The sequence below is a fragment of the Penicillium psychrofluorescens genome, assembly GCF_964197705.1.
Source record: "Penicillium psychrofluorescens genome assembly, chromosome: 1".
Taxonomy (NCBI): Eukaryota; Fungi; Ascomycota; class Eurotiomycetes; order Eurotiales; family Aspergillaceae; genus Penicillium; species Penicillium psychrofluorescens.
Window position 1 is genome coordinate 1,524,043 of NC_133439.1, and position 17,176 is coordinate 1,541,218.

At 52.8% G+C, this 17,176-nt stretch overlaps 8 protein-coding genes across 8 annotated transcripts; 6 read left to right on the forward strand and 2 right to left on the reverse strand.

Annotated features, from left to right (window-relative positions):
* Positions 1-1,465: 1,465 nt before the first annotated feature.
* PFLUO_LOCUS568 (uncharacterized protein) lies at positions 1,466-3,402 on the forward strand (the record flags this gene model as incomplete). Its single annotated transcript, XM_073783177.1, has 4 exons — positions 1,466-1,473; positions 1,572-2,521; positions 2,583-3,318; positions 3,369-3,402. 4 exons carry the CDS (start codon positions 1,466-1,468, stop codon positions 3,400-3,402), a joined length of 1,728 nt encoding a protein of 575 aa, XP_073634665.1.
* A 238-nt stretch (positions 3,403-3,640) lies between these two features.
* Positions 3,641-4,273, forward strand: PFLUO_LOCUS569 (uncharacterized protein; the record flags this gene model as incomplete). The annotated part of the gene is made up of 2 exons (XM_073783188.1): positions 3,641-3,953; positions 4,002-4,273. The coding sequence occupies 2 exons, from the start codon at positions 3,641-3,643 to the stop codon at positions 4,271-4,273; spliced, it is 585 nt and encodes a 194-aa protein (XP_073634666.1).
* Positions 4,274-5,055: 782 nt separating this feature from the next.
* On the forward strand, positions 5,056-5,731 carry PFLUO_LOCUS570 (uncharacterized protein; the record flags this gene model as incomplete). The annotated part of the gene is made up of 3 exons (XM_073783199.1): positions 5,056-5,097; positions 5,181-5,447; positions 5,519-5,731. The coding sequence occupies 3 exons, from the start codon at positions 5,056-5,058 to the stop codon at positions 5,729-5,731; spliced, it is 522 nt and encodes a 173-aa protein (XP_073634667.1).
* A 458-nt stretch (positions 5,732-6,189) lies between these two features.
* On the reverse strand, positions 6,190-7,888 carry PFLUO_LOCUS571 (acetyl-CoA hydrolase; the record flags this gene model as incomplete). The annotated part of the gene is made up of 3 exons (XM_073783210.1): positions 6,190-7,392; positions 7,448-7,688; positions 7,746-7,888. The coding sequence occupies 3 exons, from the start codon at positions 7,886-7,888 to the stop codon at positions 6,190-6,192; spliced, it is 1,587 nt and encodes a 528-aa protein (XP_073634668.1).
* A 930-nt stretch (positions 7,889-8,818) lies between these two features.
* On the forward strand, positions 8,819-9,592 carry PFLUO_LOCUS572 (uncharacterized protein; the record flags this gene model as incomplete). Its single annotated transcript, XM_073783222.1, has 1 exon — positions 8,819-9,592. The coding sequence occupies one exon, from the start codon at positions 8,819-8,821 to the stop codon at positions 9,590-9,592; it is 774 nt and encodes a 257-aa protein (XP_073634669.1).
* A 419-nt stretch (positions 9,593-10,011) lies between these two features.
* On the forward strand, positions 10,012-12,449 carry PFLUO_LOCUS573 (RNA polymerase III-inhibiting protein maf1; the record flags this gene model as incomplete). The annotated part of the gene is made up of 5 exons (XM_073783233.1): positions 10,012-10,022; positions 10,083-10,116; positions 10,176-10,293; positions 10,373-10,647; positions 11,439-12,449. 5 exons carry the CDS (start codon positions 10,012-10,014, stop codon positions 12,447-12,449), a joined length of 1,449 nt encoding a protein of 482 aa, XP_073634670.1.
* A 623-nt stretch (positions 12,450-13,072) lies between these two features.
* On the forward strand, positions 13,073-15,208 carry PFLUO_LOCUS574 (uncharacterized protein; the record flags this gene model as incomplete). Its single annotated transcript, XM_073783244.1, has 3 exons — positions 13,073-13,129; positions 13,201-13,884; positions 13,943-15,208. The coding sequence occupies 3 exons, from the start codon at positions 13,073-13,075 to the stop codon at positions 15,206-15,208; spliced, it is 2,007 nt and encodes a 668-aa protein (XP_073634671.1).
* Positions 15,209-15,478: 270 nt separating this feature from the next.
* Positions 15,479-16,859, reverse strand: PFLUO_LOCUS575 (uncharacterized protein; the record flags this gene model as incomplete). The annotated part of the gene is made up of 3 exons (XM_073783255.1): positions 15,479-15,990; positions 16,076-16,666; positions 16,769-16,859. The coding sequence occupies 3 exons, from the start codon at positions 16,857-16,859 to the stop codon at positions 15,479-15,481; spliced, it is 1,194 nt and encodes a 397-aa protein (XP_073634672.1).
* Positions 16,860-17,176: the final 317 nt, after the last annotated feature.

Sequence of the window (17,176 nt, forward strand, 5' to 3'; positions counted from 1 at the left end):
TTCGGCTTTATTTCTGAGATGGCGACTCCGACAGATTACCCCAAGACTTTGTACATGCTCCAGACGACTGACACGACAATGTACGTGGTGGCGGGCGTTGTCATTTACATTTACGGCGGGAAAGACGTAAAATCCCCCGCACTAAGTTCCACTAGTGATGTGACAGCCAAGCTTGCATATGGGATTGCCATTCCTTCTGTAGGTTTATCCCTATGTTAACCGTGCCTCATGTGGAGCCTCCATTCCTGACATAAGATCACAGATTGTTGTCGCCGGTGTCATCAACGGCCATGTCGCGTCAAAGTACATATACGTCCGCTTATTCCGGCACACTGATCACATGCACAAACGCACTTTTCTCTCAATTGGGTCTTGGATTGGGATTACTCTCGCTCTTTGGATCATAGCCTGGATTATTGCTGAGGCTATTCCTGTTTTCAACGACCTACTAAGTTTGATCGTGAGTATTGATTAAGAGTTGGGCATCTGAATAGGAGTACTGATCTGGTTCCACTCGACAGACTGCATTGTTCGCTAGTTGGTTTACGTGTAAGTCCTTCGCCTAAGGAAACTCCAGCTGGTGTTAATATTAACCTATTATGAAGATGGCCTAAGCGGTATCTTCTGGCTTTTTATGAATTGGGGTCGATATGGGTCCTCCTGGAAGAAAATTGTTCTAACTCTCCTTAACCTTGTGATCGTGGGGATTGGTGGTTGCCTGGTTAGTCTTTTTTTCTCCTTTTCTTTCAGGCTATATGTCACAGAGAACTCATTTTCATTGCAGTGCGGTATGGGCCTATGGGTCTCCGGGAAGGCCATCCATGATGATTCGAGCGGTGCCAGTTTCTCATGTGCTTTTACTAACAGCTAGGCCAAACCCCCCAACAGTCGCCTTGTGTGTCCCATAACAAAATGTATGTATACTAGGACGGCCGTTTATGGCGTTCTTAAGAATTATTTTCGGCGGCCGATTCCCCGTCGTCTAGCGTTGGGGCGTAGTCTCCGACTAGCACATCGTTTCTCCATTGATTTGCCCGTTTAACCCCACGTGCGTCGATCAACAAATCCATCGACCGCGATAAACAAATCGATCAACATGCCAACGCAGGTCACAATAATGATTTCTTCTTCCACACGTTCCTGGTTTCCTCTTCGCGAGCAGATCTAATGCTTCCCATGCAGTGGATCCTTAGAATGCAAGCCCTCCTGGGCGCAACGGCCGGCCTGGCAGCGGCGTCGTCCATCCCTGGCGCGCCATCGTACATTGCCGCGCCGGGATTCCCGACCTCTGTGTTTTCGTATGAATGAGCTCCCATTAAATTCCATTTGCTGATTCATGATGATAGATCCTACTATGTTTCTCCGGCTGAGCCAACCAAGGAACCACAGCCCATCATTCATGATCCCGTGCTCAATGTCAATTTCCCCTATGAGCTGACAAACCCCGACCACATTCCCAGCAATCATGACCCTGTATTCTTCCCCATCCCATCAACACATCTATCAGAACATGAGAAACACGAACTGGTAACATCCGTCGTGGCCCATGTCACCGAAATCATCAACTCCAGCTCCTCCACAAGCAGCTGCACCAAATGCAAGAATGCCCTCGCTGCAGCGAAGCCCGCAGCTCTGCATGCCCCAGTCCTAGTACCAGATGCCATGGTCCGTCTGTGCAAGCAATTCAATTTTGACTCCGCCGAGTCCTGCGAGCAGAACTATGAAGCGTCGACGTACGGCGCTATCTGGACGCAGGTTCTGGCATTTGCCGATGTCGAGGGTCTGGATGGCCAGTACATCTGCCACTCGCTGAGCAGTGACTTCTGTAGTATGCCCACCACTAGTCCACTGGATACTACGGGGCTATTTCCCAAGCCCAAACCTGCGAATCCCGTTGTCCCCAAAGCGAGCGGCCACCGCGTCAAGGTCCTACATTTGTCCGACTTCCATCTGGACTCGCGGTACGCTGTGAGCTCTGAAGCCAATTGCTCATCGAGTCTATGCTGCCGCAATGATAACTTCAATGACGTCTCTAAGGACCAGGTTCTGCTTTCTGCCTCCGCTTACGGGTCCTTTAAATGCGACACGCCGTATGACTTGGGTCTCGCTGCCTTGCAGGCCGTGGGTCCCTTGACTGGTACGGGCAAGGGCAGAGATGAGGACGTCTTTGCATGGACACTGTATACTGGCGACTTGGTTTCTCACGATCCCTCGCCGCAGATATCGCGTGCCTACGCCGAGTACTCCGAGACCAGTGTCTATGACATGTTCAAGCACTATATAACGGGTCCTGTCTTTGCGGCGCTCGGAAACCATGACACTAGTCCGGCGAATATTGACTCGCCGCACAGTTTGCCTGGTCGGCTAGGGGAGCAGCAGAGCTGGAACTATCATCATATCGCTGGTCTGTGGCAGCATGAGGGGTGGATTGATCGTGAGACTGTAGAGGAGGCAGACACGCATTATGGTGGCTATTCTATCAAGACGCACTATGGGCTTCGAATTATTTCATTCAATACGGGTAAGCTATGCATTTGTTTGGTTTTGATGATCTGAGTATGTACAACTAACAAAGCTCTAAGACCTTTGGTACGCCTCCAACTACCTCAACTTCATCAACACAACCAACCCGGACAACTCGGGGATATTTGCCTGGATGATCGATGAACTTCAAAAAGCCGAAGATGCCGGCGAACGAGTCTGGCTAATCGGCCACGTCCTCAGCGGCTGGGACGGGACGAACCCCCTCCCCAACCCGACGAACCTGTTCTACCAAATCGTCGACCGCTACTCCCCCCACGTCATCGCGAACATCTTCTTTGGACACACCCACGAAGACCAGTTCATGATCTACTACGCCCATAATGGCACCCTCCAAACCGCAGACACGGCCCTGTCGACAGCCTGGGTGATGCCCAGCGTGACGCCGCTGACGAACCTCAACAGCGGATTCCGAATGTACGAAGTTGACACAGGCGACTTCAACATCTACGAAGCGTATACCTTCACCGCGAACGTCTCGGACTTCCCGCGCCTAGATCTAGAACACACGGGCCCGACCTTCGGCATCGAGTACTCGACGCGGGAGACGTACGGTCCCGCGGCAGGGTGGAATAAAGATGCGCCTTTGAACGCGGCGTTCTGGCACCGCGTTACAGAAGCTATGGAGGCTGATGGGAGATTGGTTACGCTGCATAATGAGTTACAGGGCAAGATGAGCGTTAAGAGTCCTAATTGTACCAGTGACGCTTGCCATAAGGCGAAGGTTTGCTATATGCGCAGTGGGAGTGTTGCATTGGGGAGTCAGTGTCCGCAAGGGTAAGTTTTGTTGCATGGCGAGTGAGATGAGTGCTAATTTTAGGAAATAGGTACGGATCGGTGCAGAGCGCTTTTTCGGGTTAGAAAGGGTAGATGGAGACTTGCAAACTGGACATGAGGAGCAATAGCACCCCAGTTCATCAACCAATGGTTCCATAACTATACAAAGATGTCAAACCCCCTCAGTTACAACACGGCCATGACTCATAGGCCGGGCGGATTTACTCATCTAGACTAGCCTTACTTCACTCCGCATATATATACAAACCCTAATACTTCCCTTTACCCCTTCTCATAAATTCCTACTTTTTTTTGCTCAGCCATGGCCAGCCATTTCGTCTCCGCCCGCCTCATCTACCGCGCCGTAGAACCCACCGAGGACGAAGCCTTCATCCTCGCCATGCTGCAAGACCCAATAGCATGGAGCAATTCCAACGCAGTGATCGCCAAACCGCAGTGCAAGAAGGATGCATTAAAGTACATTCAATATCTGGAAGAAGCGCTCCTCGGGGTCTTAATCTGCTTGCCCCCTACGGAGGCGCATGAGAAGCCCATCCCCATTGGTGCAATTGCTCTAAAGTCGGTGCCCGCGGGGATGATGCATCATCGATTTACAGAGATTGGAATTGACATAGGTTAGTGAAATTGTTTCGGATGTGTATCGATGCTAACCCTTACTATAGTAAAAGCGTATCAAGGCCAAGGTTACGGCAGCGAGGCGATTAACTGGATCCTTGAATGGGCTTTTGAGACCGCTGGGATGCACAGAGTGAGCGTTCGGCATTTTGAGTATAACGAAGGCGCGGGAAGACTGTATAAGCGACTAGGCTTCCAGGTCGAGGGCGTGATTAGGGAGGAGTTGTGGCATAAGGGTCGATGGTGGGATGGCTTCCAGCTAGGCATGCTTTCGCGGGAGTGGACGGAGCTGAAACAGAAACGGGAGACGCACAGCTGAGTAGACGAGTATTTTGGCGCTGAGGATGCCGTCTCGCAGAGGTACGAACGCCAACGTGAAATATACGATAGACTAGAGGTGTGACTAACGAGCATGGGCAACCTGGCGTTGACTTATGTTACTTCAGCAATATCAGGTCCCCATGTTCTGGTTGTAAAACCAGTGAGTGGCTTCATTAATTGCAGTATGGGGCGATCATGTGACTACACGTGATGCGTAAGAGCTAAGGAGCTCCAATCCCGATCTCCCTCTTTTCTGTTTGTACGGTGCATAATGTACATGCATCATAATTAATCTTTTCTGTTCTTTTTATTGTCGAATTTTATGGTGTGAATTGTATGTAGGGTTGTCTCGTAGACAATAAGTGAAGTAGAGTGAAGAGAGAGCTATGGTGGGCCTGCGCTTGTCAAATCCGCCTCGAACCAAACTCCGGCCAGCTTGGGAACGAACACCAGTAAAGCATCATCACCACTTAGTACTTACATACTGTAACTGACCAGGAGCACTATGATCGACCGTAAGCAGTCTATCAGTCATCCCCATCATTCCTGTCATCCCCTTACGCTTGGTACCCGTCCGATCCCGGGCACAGCGACATGCATGACGTAGAGAGCGTAGCAAGCATCGTCATCACCATCTGCTCCGGCCGATCCGATTTAAAACTGCCCCTAGGGCCGTCGATCCCCCATTTCAACCCCCGCTCAGCAACCTCACTCTTCCGCCAACTCGCTTTCTTTTTTTGCCGCTACCATCCTCGCTCTCGTCTAGACATTCCAGTCGCAATGGCTCTGCGCGCTGTTCAACTCGGCCTGCGGGCGTGGGAGGTATGTATTGAAGCTACCAACTTTTTTCACTTTTTTTTTTTTTTTTTCAAACGCACTGGACAGCGCTGACAACAACCTCACAGTTCCTATGGACCCTCCTCATCATGGCCCTGGTCGGTAACATGATCGCCGAAGCCTTCGCCGGCAATCCGTCCTCGGTCAACTACGTCATGTTCGTGTCGGCGTTCTCGATGTTCACGCTGTTCTACCTGGTGCCGGCTTCGTTCAACGCCGACTGGGCCGTGCACCCAATCATCATGGTCGCCGTCGACGCGCTCAACTGCGTGTTCTTCTTCTGCGCTGCCATCGCCCTGGCCGCGAAGCTGACTGGCAACTCATGCGGCAACAAAGTAAGTTCTTACGTTCATTTTCCTCCCACTTGCAGTCTTTAGACACGACAGACGCTTACGCTATGATCCAGTCGTTCACCCTGCACAACGAGATCACGAATGGCTCCCACGACCGAGAGAAGCGCTGTCGCGAGGCCCAGGCGTCCACGGCTTTCCTCTGGTTCGCCTGGGCGGGCTACATGGCTTCCGTCATCATATCCGTCTTCATGATGCGCTCGGTGGGCAACGTGCGCGGCGGCCGCGCTGGTGGTGGCCGCAGACGGCCCAACATGGCTCAGGTTTAAGGGGTTCTCCAACAGACAAGATGAATGAGGAGAGAATGAGAGACCTCTGGAGCTAGCCACTCCTCGCCAATCGGCAGCCGGCAATGTTCTATCTACAGAGCCCGACGCAACTCGACTCGACTCGCGAGAACACCTTAACCTTTATCTTATCTTAATCTATCTACATCGGGGGATGTGCAACTCCCTCTGCTAATTTTGTGTTACTACTCTTGTCATTAATAATGTGTTTGCCCAGGCTTTCCTTCAGGCAAAGGCTTGGGAGTCTGGGTTGGTTGCTTTGGTTAAAGGGGAGTTTAGTGTGTGCGCTTTTTCTTGATTTCGATGTTCTTGAATACCATGTAGGAACTAGGAATGTTTGAATCAGATTCGATTTAAAAGTGTGTCTGTGTATGGTTTCTGTCGTAGACACATCACAAAGTCAGAGTGCCATCTCAACCAACTCAACTAGAGGCAATCTTCTACAGCCAAGAATCAATTTTCATCGTCCCCTTCTCCTGAAGGTTCTTATGCATCTTGAACGCCTCAAAAAGCAGATGCGGCTCGTGTCCCATGCCTTTCTTCAGACACTCAAATTCCGCCCGATCGAGGTAGTCACTCAGAATAGGCTGGTAGTCCGAGTGAGCGCACTGCCTGATGATAAGACGCGCACGCTCGCGAGGTGAGAGACCACGAACATCCGCAAGACCCTGCTCGGTGACGATAACGTCCAAATCATGCTCGGTCTGGTCCACATGCGTAGCGAAGGGCACTATACAGCTCACACCCTCGGGATCGGTCTTGCTAGCCCGCGTGCTGGGGGTGTGCATGATGCTGTATTTGGCGTTGCGAAGGAAATCGGCTGAACCGCCTAGACCGTTAAGCATGCGTGAACCCATCACGCAGGTGCTGTTCGCGTGGGCGTAGATATCTACTTCGATAGGCGTGTTCATGCTAATGCATCCCAAGCGGCGAATGATTTCGGGAGAATTGGAGATCTGCTGGGAGCGAAGGAGGATCTTGTCGGCGTAGCGCTCCCAGTTATTATAGAAGCGATTGAACCCCTCGGGAGAGAAGCGCACGGAAGTGGCGGTTGCGAAATCTAGACGGCCGCTGTCGAACAGATCGAGGAATGTATCTTGGAGCACTTCGGTCCATACCTTCAAGTGCGTGAAGTCTGCGCCTGTGTCGCCTTTGCTCAAGCCGCCGACTACCGCGTTGGCAATGTTACCGATGCCGGATTGGATGGGTAGTAGACTCTTCGGTAGTCGTCCGTGATTGACTTCGTGCTTGAGGAATTCAAGCAGATTGCTAGCAATTGCTCGGGAGGTGTCGTCTTCTGGTGAGTTCGGGCTTGTTTGATCCGAGGAATCGGATTCAACTATCGCGATCACTTTCTCCGGATCCACAGGAATATAAGTAGTGCCGATGCGATCTTCCGGTTTTGTGATCAGGTATGGTTTCCTGTTAGGCGGGAGATCATTGAAGCTCGCGATATCATGTAAGCCTTCAAAAGATGGAATCGAGGTGTTGACCTCAATGATCACCTTTTCGGCCATTTGTACAATCTCCGGTGAAGCCCCGACTGATGCGGTCGGAACGATCCCACCGTCCTCTGTTATAGCTGATGCCTCAATAACAGCCACGTCTAGTTTCGGTTGGGCTTTATTCAGAGTATAATAGCCCTAACAGACGCACATTAGCATGATCGCTCGTTCTCTCACAGCGAGGCCGGCGCACATAGATCAAATCCGAGGGAAACATGCTCAGATGTTTATCAAAGAACTTGATTCTTCCTTCATTGATCCCTTTGGAGATTGCTTTTCCCACTTGGTGTGGGCTGCGCCGTTCAATCATATCCAACTCGGCCCAGCGGGTTTCTGTCTCGGCGCCAGAGGAAGCGCCCACGAAAAGAGAGTACTTGAGCTTTCCTTGCAAGCTATTCTTTTGCACATGGTCTGCAAGAGCAGCAGGAACTTTTCTTCAGGCGGATGCGGTTAGCAAATCTGTCTCGTGCGGTTCAACGTGGGTGTAATACTTGGGATAGCCAACGCCGGTGAAACCAGACCAGCCGATATACGAGCCATGCGGGAAATGATGGACCAGGTCCTCTGCTTTCATAAGTTTTTCCAAATAGGAGGGTCTTCGCACTCGGCTTTTCAAAAGGGCTGACGCGGCCATGGTATTTGAGCAGCACTGAGGATTTGAGAAGTTTGACAGAATAGATCAAGGCGCCAGTGTACTTTTCTAGGGTTCTTGGGGATATCAAATAGTCACGACGTTAACCATCCGAAAGAAGCAATAAGGAATTGGCTTGAATCAGGTATTTGAATGAAGAACCTGCCTCCTTCTTTCATAAGCGATCAACTCATTCTTAGCCTCTCTCGAAATCAAATCAACCCTTTCTCAATAACGTAAGTTGAAGCCCTCAATTCGGTCTCGGTCATCCTCGGCGTTTGTCAAGGTTTGTTCGATTGTCTTGATATCCCGGAAACCTCCGGCTCTTTGGCACCTAATGGCGATTGTACAGAACGCATTAAGGTGATTCTAACCGGGAGGGGTGGAGTAGGGTGATCCTCCGCGGGAAATCTAGGAAGAAAACACTCAACAGCCAGAGCTCTTTTCCTCCATCTCTGTTTATTCTGGAGGCGACCAGACCAGAGGTTCTGTGGGGCAGCGGGCATTGTCTCCAATCGTTAATCAATTGCAAAGCGCCCTCCAGTCCAATGTGATCAATTGAAAACAGAATCACGAGGCCTTTAGGTATATATGAGAAGCAGACTAATTGATTACTCCGGATATCTGTCTTGGCATAGGGCTGTTCCCCGCTCAAATATATAATTGTGACCTGGTATCATTAAGCATATCCTTCCCCCAAATCCAATGCAATTCAATACCACAAACACATTTCTAGATGAATATTTGGAAGTAACCTTTTGTGCACTGCCTCCAGTGGATGTGGTATTAGCTAAATATAAACCGATCGACCAACTGCTCTACCGTAAGGGTCCAAACCAGGGTGGTAAGCACAGCCACTTACCGCATCGCATCTATTATACCCATCAATTTCCAAATTCCCCCAACCCACATCTTAAACCATCTTCAACCATCATGAACGCACCAGAATACGATATTGACACCCTACCACCATACTCAGCTCGGGACCCCCATCCTGCGGCCCTGTCAACAACCACCACCAGCGCTAACAGTGGCAGACCGGCCGCTAACCCTCCGGCCAGCTACCACATCTACCGCGGATCATTCGGCAGCTATAAGATCTTTAAAGACAATGTCGCACAGAAATTCCGCGTCGACGTGCACAAGATCCGACAGCCGAACCTGATCGTCCGCCGCGAAACCCAACAGCTGACGGGCTCCGAGATCGCGCATGTAAAGTTCTCGGAGATGAGCGACAACTGCGATATCGGCATGTTTCGCGAGCCCGGCGTCAAGCATTCCATCGCCTGGATGCGCATGACCGGCGGGCGGCGCATGCCCGCTGTGGTACCGCTCCTGGACGCCAACGGCGCGGTGATTGCCAACACCAGTGCCCGGAGACAGTTTGTCTGGAAGGGTACTACTATTCTGACGCTGGAAGATGAGGAGAGTGGCATGGTCGCTGCTGTTGTTCATGAGATAGCTAACCTCCCGTCGAAACTCGCTACTGTCGAGATCCTTGTACCGTTCGGCGAGCCGTTCTTTATCTTGGTGTTTACGGCCTATCTCGCTCTGTACGAGCATTTGCGGATGAATGACAAAGCCCCTTCTGGGTACGGTGCCAGGCGCCATGTTGCTAGGCACCATGCTGCTGGGCACCATGCGGCGTTTCAGGGGGGAGGCTTTGCTGGGTTCGCTGCGGGAGGCATTGGAGGCGGAGGTGCTTGATTGTAGATACCCCAGAGTTTTACGGATGGTGTTATAGGACGTGCAATTTGGAGGGATCTTTTTGTATGATGACCGTGTGTATAGCTGCCTAAGCTATTCATCCCATAAAGGGTAGTGGTCAAATGGACCTCTTCTCTAGTGTAGTCGTGTTGATCCTAGATCGATGCCTGGCCAATGAGGCCGCTGTGAGTCATTCATCGATCAGGAATAGTTTGACAATTTGGAATCATTCGAAATCTGGACTCCAGATGTAAATGCGCACCTCCAACCATTGCGGTGATTGTTATTATGTTGTGTTGACATGTACCGCTGTCGGTCTCAAACCCTAGCTCGGCCGGCCCCACCGCGACTCGGAATTCTCCAAGCTGCCACTTTGACCTTCATCCACCGACTTGCTTTCCTTCTGCCTTTCCACCACCATGCCTGTTAAGTGAGTACCCATGGTGCTTCCTGTCTGGTCGCCACTGTTCCTGTCACTAACACACCCCAGCTACCTCATCCTGCTCTCCCGACAGGGCAAAGTGGTGAGTCTCGTCGCCCACCCAACTCCCCACCTCGTTCTGACCACACAAAAAAAAAACAGCGTCTCGCCAAGTGGTTCACCACTCTGTCCCCCAAGGAAAAGGCCAAGATCATCAAGGATGTGACCCAGCTGGTGCTATCTCGCCGGACTCGCATGTGCAATTTCCTCGAATACAAGGGTACATCCATCCACCATCCACCCAATCCCATCCTGATCCTCCCTTGACCGGCCTCGGACTGACTGACGGACGCCTGCAGACTCCAAAGTCGTCTACCGTCGCTATGCCTCCCTCTTCTTCATCGCCGGCTGTGCCTCCACCGATAACGAACTGATCACCCTCGAGATCGTGCACCGCTACGTCGAGCAAATGGACAAATACTACGGCAACGTGTGCGAATTGGACATCATCTTCAATTTCCAAAAGGCATACTTCATTCTGGACGAGCTGCTACTCGCGGGCGAGATGCAGGAGAGCAGCAAGAAGAATGTACTTCGCTGCATTAGCCAACAGGACAGCCTGGAGGACATGGAGGTGAGTGCCGGTCTCTTGATCTCGTTCTTTCTCTCCCACCCACCCATTCCGATCAGCCCGGGCTAATGCTCCTTGCCCCAGGTTGAGGAAGATGTGGTCACCAAGATCATGTAGCAAGCGGGACTCTTGCTCCTTTTGTTTCGTTTCTTTCATTGTTGCTGCCAGCCAGCCAGGGTCGTACATAGGCGTTTCAGAGACACACACTGGTTCTGTTATACTAATCCAATTCCTTTCACCGTCTTTCAGGACTCCGAAACGGCCGAGATCTCGGCCAACCTGGACCGGATTGGGCTCTGACTGGTGGTTGCCTCAGGCCCCCACCCCAGACCGTGATGCCACGCAATGATCTCACTGGCTGTCTGTCATGTGACTCTCCCCTCCTCTCGCCCATCACTCCCACTCCCGCCGTTCAGCCATGGCTATCGCGGTATATTCTTGATTCTCCCTCTTCTCCCCCAACCCCTGCTCTGTTTTGTGTAGTCTGCACACTTCCCCCCATTCCCTTCTCTCACTCCCGCTGTTTGCGGCGATCGCCGATCGGCGGCTGCTTCGCCATCTCCGGTTCTCTCCATCGCGTCGTCTCCGGCTAATCGCTGTCGACCGGACCGGTACACCCAGCCCATCACAACCCGTCAATAACGTCAGTTATCAGACTCAGCGATAGTTGATCGTGACTTGAAGATGAAGGTTCGTCTTTCCCCATCCCGTCCATGCCCTGGCCCGCGCCGGTCGCGTCTGCCAGGGAGGTGTCCTCTCCGAACGAGGCTGATCCAACGGTCTGTCTCATTTAGTTCCTGCCACTCCCAGAGTTTGAGGATATCACGAGCTCTCTCAATTTCCAAACGGCCGACTGTCATATCGTGGGTGGATGCGACCTGTACACAACGAAAGCAGCGCGCTCCGATCGCAAGCTGTACAAGAACATCGAACAGTCGCTCGAAGCCCAATACGAATCGGTCCTGCGAATATCCGCCTCCTTATCCCCTCCAAACGCGTCCGATGCCGCCGCGACATTGAATCTCTCACGGTCAAGTCCATTTGGCCCCCTGAGTGAACATTCAAGTCGTCGCACGTTTGCCTACCTGATCGCCACGCTCAACGCAAGCCATCCAGATTATGACTTCTCACATGTGCTGCGCCCGAGTGATTTCCGTCGCGAGCGACATTTGAAACGGGTGATGAATACGGTCGATTCCACACTGTCCAATCTACGGCCCCGCGAGACCATCGATCTCTCCCCTTCATCGCCCCCAGCGATCCTCAGTGAATCATACAACGGGGGCGCATCTCCGGCATGGGGCCCACGGATGTGGCGGATCATGGACGACCAGATGTCGCTTGGAGAATGCTCCGTCTACTCGTATTCACCCGAGGAAGACCCCTCGGTTGCGGACGACGGCGCAATCTGGAGCCTGCACTACTTCTTTTTCAACCCCATGCGCAAGCGTGTCTGCTACATGTATCTGCGCGCGATCCCAATTCTGAGCCACACGCCCCCAGATGAGGCTGCCACGACGCCCACAGGGAAGCGGACGTTTGACGACGGCTACCTGACCCCTGATCTGGGATCGAGCAAGCGCGCACGGTATTGGCTGGGTGATCGCGCGGATTCAACATTCCAATCCAGCGACAGCGAGGACGGTGATGAGGAAGATATGGCCCATTCCTCGACGACGGCACACGCCGTCGTGGACGATTATGACCACTACATGCTTAGTGATGAAGAGGTTCGCTCCCGGTCTGGCAGTAAGGGTACGGTGCGGGCTGTGAGCGAGGAGATTGCCGATTCCATGGAGGTCTGAGACTTTCTGTCTGTTTGTGTTTCTGATTGCTTCCCTTCCTCCCGTTGATCGGTTGATTTATCACTTTTTTTTTTTTTGTTTAGCTGGAGGCGTTCGGTTCGTCTTTTTATGGTCTTGTGGCGCATTCAACCTGCATATTTCTCTGCCACGAGGGGCGTTGGGCGGAGGGATGGATGGGCAAGACTGTCTGACGAGAATGAGATTCCCACCCCGTTGTTTCCCTACCTGTTCGGTTCCGTCAATATTTATTGTTTCTAGTTCATAATAATGTCTGTTAATTCACAATTGTCTGGACTTGATACAAGGAACTATCTCTTCCTGAAACCTATCTGAAATGTCTGCTGTAGTTGCTGCTCCGTGATGCGCGCAGGAGCTCACTCGACTATCAAAAGAGCGGGCCACTCTGAAACTGCCCCCCAGTGTAATACAGCGACAGACGATATCGCAGATCAAATAATAAACATATCTACCAATGATGGCATAATCACTGTGGTTGTTATAGATCAGAGCACGTGGTCTGTGCGCAACCGGGGAAGGAAAGCTGTCCACACTCTCCGCCCCCCTTCACTCAACTACACCCCAACTCCTCGTTTATTTTTATCTCGGCGCGAATTGATCCCATTATGGCTGACGACGAGGCGCGTGCCAAGGCTGAGAAGCTGGCCGCGGCCAAGAAGAGGGTGAGTTTGTCCTGCGCGTGTAGTGGGCGGGGGAAACAAAACACTGACACTACGCCCGTGTGATTGTGCAGGTTGCAGCCCTCCAGAAACAGAAGAAGAAGGCCAATAAGAAGACTGCTGGTGCAGAGGCCCCTAAGGATGCTGAAACGGCAGAAGACATCACCACCACAGCAGCAGAAACAGAAACAGAACCCCCCGCGGAACCGGAAGAGACGCCGCATGACGAGCAGGCTGCAGACGCGACGATCCCCGAGCACCCAGAAGATGAAGCAGCGATACAGGATACTCCTGAGCCGTCTCCCGAGTCCGCCGCTGAACCCATGCCTCCGGCTCCGACTTCTCCTGACCCCGAGGCGGAGCCGCAAGCCGCACGATTCGATACACCACGGGCAGGCCACGGCCGACAACCGTCGCTATCAATCCAGTCAAAGATGCGTTCATCGTCATTCCGCAAGACCTCGGTCTCACAAGGGACCACTTCTCCGTCCCCCTCTTCGGCGCTCAAGTCTCCCTCCCAAACACTGCCGCCTCTGACCGGCGACTCCGCACATGAAGTGTTTCGCAAACAATCTACTCGGATCGAGGAGCTGGAGAAGGATAATAAGCGTCTAGAAAAAGACCTTACGGATGCTACGTCGCGTTGGCGGAAGACGGAGGATCAGCTTGAGGACATGAGAGAGGCTAGTGTTGATGACGCCGAGCTACGGGAGAAATTGAAGAAGGCCGAAGATAAGGCTGCAGAGATTGAGTCTTTGGTAGGGTTTCTTGGTGCTTCCTCTTATATTGGACCATAACTGACACAACGCTTCATAGAAAGCCGAGATTGCTTCGCTGCAGCGGCAGAACTCTCAGCTTCAGACGCGGTCACACCGGAACAATGCCAACGTTCCTGTTCCCGGGACATCGGAGTCACCACCGGCAGATTTGGTCCGTCAGCTGGAATCCAAGTCGTCTACCATTGAAGCTATGGAACTGGAGATCTCGAATCTGCGGGCACAACTCACCTCGCAGTCGTCCTCCAACAGTGCACACGAGACTCAACTCGCCGCGCTGGAGGACAAAGCTTCTCAGGGACAAGCGGCGCTCGAACGCGCCCAGCGCGAGCTAGCCGACACCAAGGCAGCGCTCACTCGCGCGTCCGAAAAAGCCGTCAAAGAAGGCGTCGACAAGACCTCCACCGAAACGCTGATCAAGACCTTGCAGCGCGAAATCGAGGAACTCAAGAACGAGAAAGGCGAGGCAGACAAGAAAATCGACACCCTCGACAAAAAGCTGCAAGCGCTCGGCAACCTGCACAAGGAATCCGAGACTCGACACCAAGTGCGGCTCCGCGAGAGCGAGAAATCCGACAAAGAAATCGCCATCATGCGCAAGAAACTCGCCAGCATCGAGAACGAGAACCTCCGTCTGCGCGAAGAGCGAGACCGGATCCGAAAACGGGATGCCACCGGTGCAGATGACGAGGCTCTCGACGAGCTCGAAGACGAGGAACGCCAGCGCCTTGAACGCCGCATCCGCGAGCTGGAAGGCGAGGTCTTTGATCTCCGCCGCGGCGTCTGGGAAGAGAAGCGCCACGAGCTAGCCACTCACGCAGACTACGCAGACGAGGGACTCGACTCCGCCGGCCCCGTCGATGCAGGCGCCAACGCCTTCGACGACGTTGATCTCGTCGGCGGTCGGCCGGACCATGCTCGTCGCCGAAGCATGGCCATGCAGCAACAGCAATGGAACCAGCAACAGCACTCCTCTTTCTCGACTGTGCTCTCTAGCGGCTTCGCTGCCTTCACGGGGGGATCTAATAATAACAACCGTGCCCGTGCCTCTTCGTCCAACCCGCCTTATCCGCAGGGTACGCGCGGGAGCCTCGAGCTCCTCTCCGAGGAGAACTTCGAGGATGAATTCGACGAAACGGCCTTTGCGCGCGCGCAGGCCGAGGAAGAGGCCCGTAAACGGGTTGAGTGGATGCGCGAGCTGAAGAAGAAGCTACGCGATTGGAATGGCTGGCGCTTGGATCTGGTTGATAGCCGCGCTGGCGCGGAGGGTGCTGGCGTGGGGATGGGCGAGATCTTTCAAGTTTGAGATGCATCTACATCTAAGGCCTGCACAGGATGGATGGACGAGGTAGAACACAATTTATGTTTCCTTGTATACCTACGTCCACTCGATCCTGATTATATTTCACAAATGTTCGTTTTTTTTTTCAAGATGAATGCAATTTCATTGTAGGATCATGGAAATACACTCTGTTGCAGGAGAGTAAGCGCATCCAACAGAATCCAAATATACAAAACAAGGCACACAATCGCAGAAACAATATATAACTCCAAATAATCTTTGATAGAAACTGCCCTAATCCGTATAATGCTTCCCCGTCAGAACACCCTCCGACTGCCTCCGCATCCTCCGCCCATAAAACTGCCCAACCCACCCACTCATCTGATAAAGCCAGCCACCAGTAACCAGCACCCCGGAAATAGTGTTGATTAGACGGATCAGCAGCGCCAAAAACCCGCCTCGCTCCTCGCTGATCAGCAGCAGGACCGGCTCGATGTTATACTTGAAGAAGATCCCGGGAAACATGTAGGGGCTCTCGGGGATCGCTCTGGACTGGCTGGTGGCTGCGTATTGGTTCGTGAAGATGGCATTGCGGTTTGAGCGCGCCGCCGCCGAGCCGGGGGCTCGTGTGTATGCGTCTAGTGCGCCTTTGCCCTTGGAGTAGATTGTTGGCACGACGGAGAGGAAGTACTGGAACTTGTGGTAGTGGGAGTCTGCTTCGGCGATTGTCTTATCGAGTGGGTTCAGGAGTGTTGGGTAGTGCGGTCCGAAGGAGAGCTCTGTGATCATGTGCGAGAAATTGAATGCTGTCCCGGCACGTTAGCTGCGGATCCACCGAATGAATGGAGGGTGACCCTCCCGCCTCAAAATAGAGCCTCAGAATAGACATACCGTTATGGTCAAGATGCTCCGCAAACTCTTGATACCCGTGCCCTCTGGCGGTGATATGGAAATCCCCCTGCACCTTATTCCCCTCCAAACTCCCATAAATGCGACAGGCGTCAATAGGATCGCCCCGTCGAATACGCGGCCCCTTCGCAAACTTCTTCCTGGGATTGCGGCGCACCTCACCCATGACATGACGCACATGTGCATCCTCCTCCTGAGCCGCGAGCCGCGCATCCTCCTCGTGGCTCAGCGACTGGTACTCATGGCTGCCGGAGTGAGACTCGTAGTTGCGCTGCTGCATCCACTGCATCCAGCTTGTATCCTCGCGGCGGAGCAGGACGTCGGCGAGGACGCGGTCGCCCGCTCCGTCTTGGATGTTCACGCGCAGCGTGTCGCAGGGCATGTTGACCACGACGTCGAGGTTCAGTTGCAAGTCGTGCGAGATGCCTTTTTCAACGCTGAAATGGTGGTTTTCGGTGCCGCGCCACCAGGTCCGGAGTTCCGTGAAGCTGAGGATTGTGCATACGGCGAGGATGAGGACGGTCCATTGTCCGCCGCGGTGGCTGGCTGTGGTGTAGGAGGCTTTTGTCTTGGCTGGATGGTAGGGGAATCAATAGTTAGCGGAGAGAGATACGGAATAGTGGTTTTTTTTTCTCGAGTGGGAGATGGGCCATAATCCCCTGGATTGGGACTCACGGAAGGCATCGAAGGTCTTCAGCCCGCCACTGCTGCTTCCCTGGTCGCCGAAGGCATCCCCGTCCAGGCTTTTCTCATTGAAGCCATTCATCGCGAATTAGGTCGCCAGCGTGCAGTGACCTACGACATGAAGGAAGGAATCCCAATGGTAAGAAAAAAGAGAGGGGAGTCGGAGGGAGTTGGGTTGATGTTGATGATGTGGAGACCAGATAAGGCGGAGTTGGGGTTGAGGCCAAGCTGGCCGTTCGGGGGCCAGTTAATACGCAGCCCTAATTAGATGTCGAACTACTATTGTTCTGGACAACCACCATGAGAAGGATTAATGTACTAACTATGTATGTATATTTCATCCCCGTTCTACTTCACTTGTCATAAGACAATACATCGTGAATCTTGATCCAGGCAGAC